Raw genomic sequence first — 12,514 nt, 5'->3', positions numbered from 1 at the left:
AAGAGTGAGCACCACTTCCTACATTTGAGCAAACTGGGGGGAAAAAACCAAACAAGTTTCAAATCTAAGAGCACTTTAGAAATCTCCTGCCCTGCTCTGTTTCCTGCAGTCAGTTGCTTTTGCAAAGAGCTTTTTAGATACCAGGACTGTATTTTGGAATTCCAAGTTTTCCTCCCACGCTGCCGTCTGCAAAGAGACATTTGGAAAAACTATACTGGAAAATACACAAAGAACTGCTTTTTTTTTTTTTTTTTTTTTAGCTCCTGTTTTCGTGCACATCTGAGCTGCACATCTGAATACACCTGTATTCAGTGTCTGGTGTGTAATTCCCCGTTGTTCCTCTTACCTTCTACTAAAAGAATGAGTTGCTCAGTGTAGCCAACTGGGTTTTTTTGGTGAGGTAAAGGGGAGTAAGAGTTGACTCAACTGCATCAGTGCACTTTCCAGGGAAAGAACTTGCAAGAAAAAGAAATTCTCAACTATGGTGAGCAGAAAGAAGAAGAGTAGATTGGGTCGTGTAGCTCTGTGCCATTTGCCGCTATTACTAATGATGGCCCAGAATTCCCACCTATGGATGGAGAACAAAAAGTTGAAGGTCCAGTCCTGGAAAGTTCTGTAGTAGGCAGTACCTAGGAGTTTAGGAAGGCTTCCAAGGAAGAAGAAGAGATACCTCAAGTGTTGGAGTTTTGATGATGTTACTTATTGTAAAGCATCTTAAAAGACAATTCCTCTTTCAACGGATTGCCCATTTTCACGCTGCAGTATGGATAATTCCAGCGCAATAACCACTTCAGTTGGTTATTCCTTTTGTGCTCAGCTGCTCAGACCGCCTGCTTGCTACCTCCAAATCCTCAAAATAAACTTTAGCTTCATGAAATGTCAAGGCTCTGGGCTTTGACTCGTGTTTGAAAACAAGTGCTGAAGTCTAAACACAGCTCTTCCAGCGTAGCCGCCTTCATAAGCTTTGTTTGACAAACGTTATACAGATAGGGCCAAAACTGCTTGGATGGAGTTTAAGTACTCTATAATCTAGATCACCATTTCACGGTGGGTTTATTGTGGTTTTAATTCTATGCTTTCTTACATAGGAACTCTGCTTCGTTCCGTGCACTGAGAAGCGACATCCCTGAAGATGTTTTTGACGTCTGTTTTCTACTTGTCCTCCACTTTTCACCTCTTTGCTCTGCAGGCCTGATCAATTCTGGGAGGTGGGGAGGGGGGGAAGAAAGAACTTGAGGAGCTAAGATGATCCAAACTCTCCACGGTGGGAACTGTATAAGCATGGCCTGCCGGATGCTCTTCTTCACAGAAGGAAACTTCTGTGAGAAACTCCCAGTGATGTTATACTTTCCAAGGCACCATTATAAACTTTCTTTTTTTTTTAAATCTTCGAGTGACTCAGAAATCTGGCACTGTGGAAGTACGAGCTTTGCTGGTATGATAATGAGCATCTGTAGTGGGAGGAAGGGCAGGCTTTGACGTTAGGAGTTCTCCTAATCCAACTGAAGATGAATTGAAGGAACCAAAGTGGAAGAAAGAATCCATAAATACCAGGTGCTGATCAGAGCTCAAAAGTCTCAGGACAACCAAAGACCACGGATATAAAAGTGAGGATGAAAACACAATACGTTATCTAATATAAGGACACATTGTGGTAAAAAGCAAAAAAAATCTTTATTATACCATGCCAGATACCAAATAGAACATTTTGCCCAATATACTTCTACCCCACTACCCCTCTTAAAATATAAAATACTTCTGGTCGCGAGTACTTCTGGTACTTAATCACTGAAGTCATAATTAAGGAATTTATATGCTCGTTTACATGAGAAAAGAGATGTTTCTCCCTGAAACTGCTGGATTTCCCACATAATTCCAGACAGAAGATTTAATCCAGTTTCACGTTAATTGTATGTTCTTTATATTCTGCGTGCAACGTGCAAGGCATCTGCATGTTACCCTGGGGATACGCAGGCAAGGAAAACTGCAATTCCAAAGTACTTCCAAATTGCTAAATAGCCTGGAAAACAAGCTGCAGACTATTCAACCAAAACAATCTTTTCTTCCCCACCGAGCAATTTTTACCTTAATCCTTACCCCTAAAATGGTGACAAAAGCACCTGGCTCACTAGAGGCAGGGGAATAACACATTCCTTAGTTTTCACACTGAACCAATGTACTCTCACTTGGAGGACTACTAAGAGATCATGCTGGAAATGTTAATGTACGTAGTAGTGGATCAAATATAAACATTTATTTATAGTAAAATGGATGAAATGAGGATGGTGATGAATCAGTTGTGCATTCGGTGGGTACCACTCAGGCTCTCTGTTAAGCAAAGTAGACATCCGATTAAGAAATGCAATTCTTTTAGGGACCCCAGAACTGGTGGAACGTGGTTTGCTATGGAACTGACTTGAAAGTATGCAAGTTCACGGCATGTGGTTGTCTGCCTATTTGCACTGTTCAAACTCATCGAAAATTACCTGTGCAGCTCAGCCCTTGAGCCAGTTTTACCAAGTCTGACGTGAGTTTCAGAAACCCACGGAGGAAAAGCAGTGGGCAGGCGATCCCAGGAGCTGTCGCCTTAGAAGGAGGAGGGTCAAAAGTAGCGTGTGGTCATGGCTGACTTCTGCAATGTGTTAGGGCAGCTGCCCAGGCACCCATTTTTAGTTTCTAAATGATTTAAAAATCTTAATCTCATTTAATGTAGCCTATTTAGAGTGCGGATCTACACACGCGCCCTCTTGAGATGCAGTGTAGTCCTGCAGCTGCTAATTCATCAGCACAGACCAGACCTTCACCAAACCTTAACCAAGACAGCTCTGGTAGAGATTTAAATTTTACCTGGTTAGCAGCCCTACAGGAAAGGGCAGCATCAGGTGTTTTCCTTCTTTGTAATAATGCCATTGCAAGTGTTACAAGCACTGGGAACAAAAAATAATTTTTGAAAGATAACAGGCATCAAACGTACCTTGGAATAGTTCTTTCCTTTTTTTTTTTCCTTTCTATTTTTTCCCTAAATTTTCAGGTAGCTAATGACCCAGAAGGGTCACCGGGGACGTAGGTCCTCCGTATCTTCAGCAGTTCGCATCACTGTACTAGTTCACTTTTCCCAGTATTCATCAGCCTCTCTGGTTCTTCTTTAACATTACTTTGAGAATGACTCAATTCCAAACACAAGATCGTATATATTTCCAGATGTGGTTTTGTTTTTTTTTGAATGGTGACCCGCTGTAGCACGAATAGTTCCTCAACCAGAGCTGACTATTTCTTACAGCTTTCATCATCCCAGCCCCTCCAAATGATGTCACTGGAGAACATAAAGGACATCTTCATGTTATGGTATGTAAGTGGATACAGCAGCAATAGAGAGCAGGAAAAAGTTGTCTTATTTTTTTAAACTGACATGTCAAAGCTTGCAAATAATTTTCTTAACATGGAAAGACTGCAAAAAATATAATTAGATGAGATACCATTCTGGCATAAATATATTTTTTTTGGGGGAAGGGGAAGAGTAGGAAGCATTCTGGGACAATAAAACTTACCTGTTCTTCTGCAGAATGTTATCAGTAGCATACAGAACAAGCAAAACTTTCTTAAAGACAAGAGTTTGAGATCAGTAGCATTATTGGATGTTTCAAGGCATCTCTCAAATACATCCCTGCAGAGAGATAAGGCTGAAAGAAATGAGAACATGTAAACACATTGTAAAACCAACTGTGGAAGCAGAAGGGAAGGGCTACTAAACTCATAATACGAAAACTAATCACAAGAATGGCAACGGCTCGGTTCTGTTCTTAGGAGAAGCCAAATTAGGAGATTTCTAGTATGTGCCTTGACTGTGAAACAGCGTTAGACTTTTAGATATTTATAATCTCACAGAATGCCCCTATGCTTATAAACAAACAAAGCCAGAAAGCCCTGGACCTTGTGCAGATTCATGCAGGAAAGGCTGACTGTGTATTTTAAGACAAAGGTTTTCAAGTATTAGAGGTCTTGAGACCCATCTCATTTGAATGACCAGTCTCAAACTAGCTAGAACAAACCCAAATTAATCAACTAAGTTTTGCTAATTCTGTAGTTTGTAACCCAAATCTCGAAGAGCCAGGAGAGAGCTTTGAACCGCTTGCTCACATGCATACCACAGACACATCCAAGCTACTTGGATCAGTTGGGACAAGGGATCAGCAGCAGCACTGGTGTTCACTGCGTGACCTTTTCCAGCTGCCATAAAATGGTTCGTCCTCCTCCCTTAGGGCCAATGCAGCATTTGGTTTGGCTCGTGGAGCTGGCAGGCTGCTCACAGGACTAGCCGGAGACTCAGCAATGCTTCTGGAACGGAGTTTGGCTTCGCTCGTCGTTTGGGTAAGGCAGCAGTCTGCCACGAAAGAGGAGAAAGAGAAGAGGGGTTAAAAAAATGCCACACCTTTGTCTGTAGAGGCCAGTTCTCCTGGTGCACTCAGGTAGGAGAGGTGCACTTGTGTTAGCCCAGCGGCTCGGCTACGCTGACAAGGAAGAAGGTAAGCAAAGGCAATGAAAGAACAGATGGGTTAACCCATGCTGACCAAAAAGAACAAAGCAAAAGTAGACACCAGTGGGTCAGCATCTTCATCCTGCACCAATCCTTCCCACAGCAGAGAGAAAAAGTGCCTATCAAAGAGCTCGCCAAGGAACTTCCAACTTTTTCAGCCTAGGAGAGGCACTGGCGAGGCCACCGGCCTCGGGAGCATCTCTGATGCAGCAGTTATCACAGAAGTTTGCTTCCAAGGAGTTTTTCTTGTTTTTCATAGGAGTGCCTGGGTTCATGTGATGATGGTGGTGACGGACCACAAAGCATCTATAGGAGGACGTGGATATTAGGTAGAAGTTGAAGGTGCAACACACATTGATCTTGGGTTTATGTAAATTAGGATAAATCATGCTGAAAGATGTTCCTCTGCATATGCTAATGACTGCATAAAAAAGGATCGCCATCATCGCGAGTCAGTGGGAGAATCAGAGCTAAACTCCAGCTTTAATATCAGTTTGTTCCCAAAACTCGTAGTAAACAGCCCCCAAAACAGCAACAACCATCTCACTAACTTTAAACATACTACTAAAGCTGAAAGAGGCAATCTGGTGTTGGACGAAAAGCAAGCAGTTATTGCATTTGTTTGGAAGCAGATCCTGCGTGCTCACTCTTGGCAATAACACGGTAATCTTTTAACATCCCAAAGACAATTTACACATACGATACTTTTAATACTCTTAACAAGAAAGACTTCAGCAGATAGGAAACCCACTGTGCAAATGGATGTTGCTGTTCTCTGCTGGGAACCACACGTTCAGTAGGTTCCCCTGAGTGCATGCTCGTACGACCCTCACCTACCCTGCTGTTAAGGGTCTTTGCAATTTCTGGAGTAGGCTATAATACATAAAGTGAGAAAAACAAAGTCCAACCCTTAGGAGAAAAGTCTGCCTACAAATTACAGACTGCCACTTGGTGAGCTTTATTCAAAGGGTGAAGCACCAAAAATGAAGCAAAAGAAATCAACAGCTAAATGTGAAAGCATTTTCATGTTTGCAGGCTCTCAAGAGCTTCGGATTAAGATTTCTTTTTCTTCTCTCACTCAGGACAAAGTCCAAGACTAAATTTTTCAAAACTCGGAAAGAGTTTTGTCTTTTAGTGTTCCAACTGGCATTTACTCGACAAAGTTTTCAAACAGTTTAGTCTTAAAGGTTTTCCAAAGCAAAATCTCTGGGATTCGAACTGACTGCTTTAGAAGCGTCACTTTAAATTTATCACTGGGAACAAAGACAGTATTGCAACAACCTTATCTCCCCGAGCATTTCTCAATCACAGGAGTCACCAAGATCCATACCAATGTTGCCTACTTGACATTTTTGACCAAAAAGATGTTTTAGATAAATTGCTACGGCCTTAAAAACGCTGCGCACGGAGAGCAGTAAAGCAAGGAGGAACAGTGCCTCTGGAAGTAGCAAGAATAAGGCGGGAGGAGGGCACAGAGCTTGAGCGAGGAGACCGAATACCGGAGACTTCTGTAGAGCCAAGGATGGGACAACTGATAGACATTTCTGCACGAGGACAACTCAGCCAGACCAGCTTCCTAGCAATGTGACACGGATTTACTCAAAATACACGTTCAGTCTTACTGCGTTTTAGAGTCAAGTTTTCTACGTGATTCCTCTTACACCATTACCAAAACAAAGTACACTTGTAAATATTTCTGCTATGGATACAGCTCCTCACTTAATGTTGTATCATCTGTGGATGGCAAAATAATCCTGCAAAAAGCTAAATGCCTCACAACTGGGCAATTCAAAGCCAGCATCACCCTGTCACTCTCCAGGCCTGGCTTCCAGCAACGTTCCACAAAGCTCCAGTTCCTCCAGAACAACATCAACCAGTTCTCTTGGTATGTTTTCAAAATGAGAGGAAAATGGTTCAACAAAAGATACAGAGGCTTTAGAGCTGACATGATGAACTCTGGGGTGGTTTGCAAATAACCTAATTTAGACAAAATGCTACATACGTCAGTACCTCTTCACATGACATCATCATACACACAAAGAACTACAGAGACGGGCATAGCTGTATGATCTTGTGATTCAACTGGCAAAGCTACTTAAATAAGTGGTCTGTAATATTAAACTAAAAAACAGTCTTTGCGAGAACAGCATCTTAGCCTCCGGTAATTCTTTCCAGGCAGAATGGTTTTGAGTCGATGTGTGATATACATTAAAAATAATGGCTACATCAGGAAGCTATAGTAACCAACATCTACAAGCGAGCAACAAAAGCGTATTTAAGCTGTCCCAAATGCTGGCTTCTGAGTTTACATTTTAAAGGATGGTTCCGTTCCTTACTGCCTGTGACTCATATATTCAGAGTTGTCTAAACAACGCAAGTAGCTTGCTTAGCTTTCCCACACTATGTAACTTATTTTGAGTTGCTTCTAGCTTCGATGGAGCCTTTGTTTTCAGACTGAAACTTTCCAGCTTCAGCCTCGGTAAAGGTGACTTTCAAACTTTGAGTTGGAGACTCTCCAAAAGAGACCCACGGAGGAGGAGGTACTGTAAACTTAAATACAGACTCAGGTCTGGTTTGGTTTGTTCCAAGTAAATGATCTTTGTCAGGAAAGCAAGTTTAGTAAAACCAGATCTGCACAGCTGGCTGTGTAGAAAGCTATCTCTGAGGAGGACTTTAAAAATCACTGTAAGTGAACAGAAAGATGTGAACGCATGGTGGCTGCAAAGACATGTGTGTATAAAAACATTTATATTATTTCTGCATCGGCTAATGGAAAGATTACTTCTAAAATGTAACCAGTTCTCACGTCCAGCATCTTTACAGTGTTAAAAATTTGGAGAAAGTTCAAAGCGATCACAAAGTATCCAAGGCCAAAAATAGGTCTAACAAGAAGACTTCAGCCTAGTTAGCTTATCCAAGAGAAGGTTGGGAACTTAATCTTGAGCTGAAAGTGTTTACACAACAGAAGTCTTAGAAGAGAACATTAGTTGTCTTTCTAAGAAAAAAAAAATCTCTAATGACAATACACTGTGCTTAGTAATGCTCATTTTATCCCATGGAAAGATAATGTCCTTCACTGAGAGAGACCCTTGGTGAAATTGTGTTATATTAAATACACTCTATAGGTCATTAGCCTACCGATTTTAACATGAGTTTTCATGGATCGTCAGGATGCATATCGTAGAATGAATCACAGAATCACAGAATGGTTTGGTTGGAAAGGACCTTGAAGCTCACCTCATTCCAACCCCCCTGCCATGGGCAGGGACACCTTCCACCAGACCAGGTTGCTCACAGCCCCATCCAACCTGGCCTTGAACACTTCCAGGGATGGGGCATCCACAGCTTCTCTGGGCAACCTCTGCCACTGCCTCACCACCCTCACTGCCTCACTATCATCGTGGATAGCTTCAAGGATACACGAGATAGATAGCCAGAGAAGTTATCTCAACAAGTATTCCAACAGAAGGTGTAATTAAATCTTCTGAACGGGGCAATGAAACTCTCTGGTTTAGTCTCGCAGATCCCAAGCCAGTTGGTTTCTTTCATTTTCAGTTTTCCCAAAAGGTATTTATCCGTTGCATCACTGGCACCCTCTGCCTATAGACTACCTTCTGCTGCTCCGCTGTTGTATTTACCTGGTGGTATCTCACTATTTCAAGACTGGTACAAAGGTGGGTTCTGCCTCTGGAGGGCTTCAAGACTGCACATACCTAACAAGGGTGCTTGTTCTGTGCCATCCCTGATAATCTTTCTTCAAATCAGACATTTACTGGAGATTTCCAACTCCACAAGCTCCAGGAAACGTGAAAAATGCAGAAAGTTATGGTGTACATCTACAGAAACAGTAACATGCTTGGTAGGGTCTTCTCCTACACACTGCTATAGTTTGAAAGAGCATTACGGTTCAGGCTGGGACAACAACAAAATAGACTACTGGCTATCTGTCCTTGTTGTGAAGACTGGAAATCTTTCTGCCCAGTTCCAAACAGCACAAGGGTACTAAGCACAGCCCTGCCTTCGATACAGCCTATCTATCAGCTCATCTTTTTTTTCCTTTTCTAAGTTGCTATATTCTACAACACATCCTGAGTTTTCATTACTCAACATATTCAGCTGAACAATATCAGCTGTTATCAGTACATTTTGTCAAGTTTTTTGTTTTTATTACAACCCTAGCAAAGCTGTTTTGTAATGTCTCAGGATAAACCTGTATGTGCCTTATCTGCCAAAGAGCATTGAATTTAGCTGTTGTTGTCGATCACACAAATTAGTTTATAGAGAACTAGCATTGATGAGTCTAATGGCATGTTAATGACCTAACAATGAGTAGGAAATGTTTTTTCCAGTGCCCTTCAAGCCATGCAGGAGAGCAGGAGGCATCCTTACCGAGAGCAAGTGCAAGCACCTCTTGCTTTGTGCCACCAGGTCTGCTCCTCACTCTTTCACTTGTTAGCTTCCCTGAAGCAGGAATCCAATAGAAGCCTGCAAAATTATCTCATGCAATTTGTAGTGGGATGAACAATTGCTTCATTGAGCTAACTCCTGTTTATCCTCTGGAAGCTGAATAAATTGGCAATCCTGACCGCAGGATGCGAAGTGAATAACACACTGGGAGAACATCTGCCATCCCAACTGCGACCTGGAAGGAAACATGACCATAAGTACTTGGCTTCAGTATGAGAAAAATGTTAGCTGTCTGTTGTACGCTTCAGGGGACTAATGAAGTTATGTCATCTGTTTGTGCGGCGTTATTCATTCTTTTTTCTGCTTGGAAAGCCAGATGTTGCTAAACTGGGACCTGGCCATGTGGCTTCCAGTGAGTGAATAGTTGGTATTGCCTCTTGTCCCAAGAGATGGAATTTGTTAAAGCTGTGGGCACCTGTACTTGTCCACAGTTGAGCTGGACATGAGGTGAATAAGAGTAAAAGCTTTGAAGCCTGACTTCTTCTACAGGTTGACAAACCAGGAAAGTGTCCTGCAGCTTGGCTCCTTTGGGACTTCCAGCCTCACATCCAGGGAGGGCAAGGAATGGCTGGAAGATATAAACACAAGGTGGGCGGGGAAAAAAAAAAAAAAGAAAATTACTTTAAATATTTTCCCAAATTAAGGTGAGCTGAAAAGAACTCTCAGTGATTATCCGGAAGCTTACCATGCTTTCAGGTACTGTGAGGGGAAATGACGTTTCTACTTGCGTAACTGAATTGGAAGGGAGTACCCTGGAGGGACACCCATCTAGCAAAACTCATTAAATCCAATTCACCCATTATGCAACCAACTTCATCGTAAGAAGAAACACAGGTGGTTCAGCAAACTGAAAGAGAAGCTGAATATGTCTGTGGGTTTGTAAAGCCCTCAAAGAAGGGTATAAAATTCATAAAAATGGTATCCGGTGGTGTCTGATACATCAATAACATTCAGTAAGGCAGCCTTCCCTACTAATGTAGACATCCAGGGAGACTTCCTAGTTTTAAATTATAGGAAAGTGCGGGAGAGAACAAACGTATAAAATTTCAGCTACTATTTTAGAGCTTTGGGAGCTGCAGTGAAGCGTTGATGAAAATGGTATGCTAGGTATGTATTACTATATAAAGATGTTTATGTTCTGGCGCCTTTTTGTTTTCTTAACCTTTGAAGTTAAACAGTTCGGGTGGCAAAAACTCAGTTGCCACGAGCCGGTGGCTGATGGGGAGGTGTGAAATGTGTTTTGAGAATGACTCAAGCCAAAAAGTGAACCAACAAAAACTTACATTCTAGGTAAAAAAAAACCACTGGGCAGTCACAATGAGGTGCTATTTTAAAGACCATTCTGTGATTTAAAATAACGTAAGAAATAACTTTTGAGAAGCACGCTCTGGTATGTAAATCTCTAATGTCATTCCAATGCTAATTAAAACACAACAGCCTTTCACTGACAGGCGTCTGAATCTTTCTAAGAAAACGGGAGCAGGAGGGATTGGCATTACCATCACATAAAGATGTAGCCCATCCTCTGCTCCCTCTCCTAGTGCTTACTCTAAGTTAACCCCATTGCAAACAATGACAGTTTGCTGTTTAATAAAACCACATGCTAAATCTTGATTTTAACTTCTTCATATGATTTTAAAATAATATGCTTATAGCCGGAGGTAAATTAATGTATCAAAAATGAACTGTCAGATAAATGTTGCAGTTGATCTACTTGGATAAATGCTTTTAATTGAAATAAATTCTCTGATGTAGTAATTTTCTTGAGCTCCAAAATGGAAGAAATGAATAACCGTTGAAGAGTCTACAGATTTCCTATTCCTTAAAGGTCTGACAAGTAAAAGCACAGGATACAGGTTTCAGAATTTCCCATCCCTTCGTAATGACTGCCTTTTTCTGAGCACTTGACTTTGTCTTTCTGATATTTCCATGAACTGAGTGTCAGGGATGAAAATGTGATTAGTTTGTTGAGGTTCCCAGCAAGCAAAACACAGCTTACAGCTAGGAAAACTATGTTTTTTCCTGCCTACTGAGTTCTTATTTTAATACATTTTCAAATCTCCTCCTTAGGTAGCTTGCTACTGGCACTTCAAAAAGCCAAAAAAAGGAGCCATTTAGCAGGAAATGGTCTATTTATAAGGCATTTTAGACATTTTTCCATTGTTTATGCATCCACTGATGAGTTTAAAATGTCATTTCCTTCCCTAACAATCTCAATTTTTCTCTTTGCTTTGATAATCTATAAGTAGCAGTGTGAGTGTTTACACAGCATTTTGCATGCTTCAAACTAGGAGGATAAAGTCTCTTATTACTCAAAAAATTACGGACACAGAGGGTAATGGGAATTCAGTTGCTCCCAATGAATGAGGTTCCAACACTCTGCCTTATGCATCAGGATTAATTCCTAGTCTCTGCAAAATTAAGGTATCTTCCAGTCCTCTGATACCTGCGGACGACAGAACAACCAGGGAATGGCCTTGCACGTTTTATGTTCTTCCCAGTTCCTCTTATGACTGCAAGCTCGTCAGACCTAATACTCCCAAGAAACTGTGACTTGCCCTCTTCTTTAGCTGAGGACTTGGTAGGGTAGACACAGCACCAGCCACAACCTCCAGCCTCCGCAGACTGTAGCGTCTTTCCCGCAGGTCCCAGCCTTCTGGGTCTTCGGAGAATCTTTTGTTGACTCAAAGAAAACGGAAGGAAGGGTAGGATATCACGGCGCTGGCATTTCTCCCAGCTTTTTGCAGCAGGAGTTGCAGGTGCTCTTCAGAAGCTGACTAGACCCATATCTACCCACTATTTATTTACTGCGATCACATGGCTTAGCAATTGGACAACAGAGAGGAGTCATAAATCCTGACTGTCTAGAGTCAGAGAAAGAAAAAAGAAGAAACATAAAGCGATATTAAGTCAGTAATGGTACTGTGTTATCCCGCGGAAATGGTCCATCTTCTGGCTACCTACTGCTCAAATGGAGGTAAAGACATCCTGGGAAAGTTAAGTCTCAATAGATGTGACAGACCACGGGGGCCAACAAAGTTTGATATGATTTGCCCAAGAGCACTTAGCAGGCATAGCACTGTGTTAATGGATAGATATAGATGCTTTTATAGTCAGGAAGGAATGAGGATACAGTGTTACAGTGCTCTGCCAAGGAACATGAAAAAAGTCAGCGTTACAGTGGTGATGCTGGTAGGAAGGTCAAACCGCTAGACCATGCCCTCTTTTCTGCTAAAACAAAATTAGCGTTCCTTATTTTACTGTAAAGAAAGCTGGTAACTTTCTCAAACATGTAGCGTTTTCAACCTTGACTTTTCCGCTGTTTGTAGTTTTGCAAAAGAGACTCTTTTTTTTTTTTTTTCCACTGAAACTGCATGTGGTCCGTGTCTCATTATCCCTATGGTTGTTGAGTTTTTCTGTTCATTTTCAGCTAAGAGTGATGCAGATCAAACAAAAACGTTAGGGAATACTACAGTGTGCAATTTATATCAAAGCCACTGTATGTAATTCATG

The 12,514-nt window shown here is 41.6% G+C and overlaps 1 protein-coding gene across 1 annotated transcript in view; it reads right to left on the bottom strand.

Annotated features, from left to right (window-relative positions):
- Positions 1 to 8,128, bottom strand: part of LOC104157650 (SHC SH2 domain-binding protein 1-like protein) — a gene marked incomplete at its 5' end in the record, with an annotated part of 13,337 nt that extends 5,209 nt beyond the window's left edge. Inside the window, 8 exon segments of the mRNA XM_009695068.1 lie at positions 2,487 to 2,586; positions 3,232 to 3,313; positions 3,549 to 3,598; positions 4,308 to 4,381; positions 4,707 to 4,840; positions 6,347 to 6,471; positions 6,473 to 6,511; positions 8,030 to 8,128. Of these exon segments, the coding sequence (XP_009693370.1) occupies positions 2,487 to 2,586; positions 3,232 to 3,313; positions 3,549 to 3,598; positions 4,308 to 4,381; positions 4,707 to 4,840; positions 6,347 to 6,471; positions 6,473 to 6,511; positions 8,030 to 8,128 (703 nt within the window).
- Positions 8,129 to 12,514: the final 4,386 nt, after the last annotated feature.

Source organism: Cariama cristata, unplaced genomic scaffold, assembly GCF_000690535.1.
Source record: "Cariama cristata isolate BGI_N322 unplaced genomic scaffold, ASM69053v1 scaffold7422, whole genome shotgun sequence".
Lineage (NCBI taxonomy): Eukaryota > Metazoa > Chordata > Aves > Cariamiformes > Cariamidae > Cariama > Cariama cristata.
This window is presented reverse-complemented; position numbering and strand designations above follow the sequence as displayed.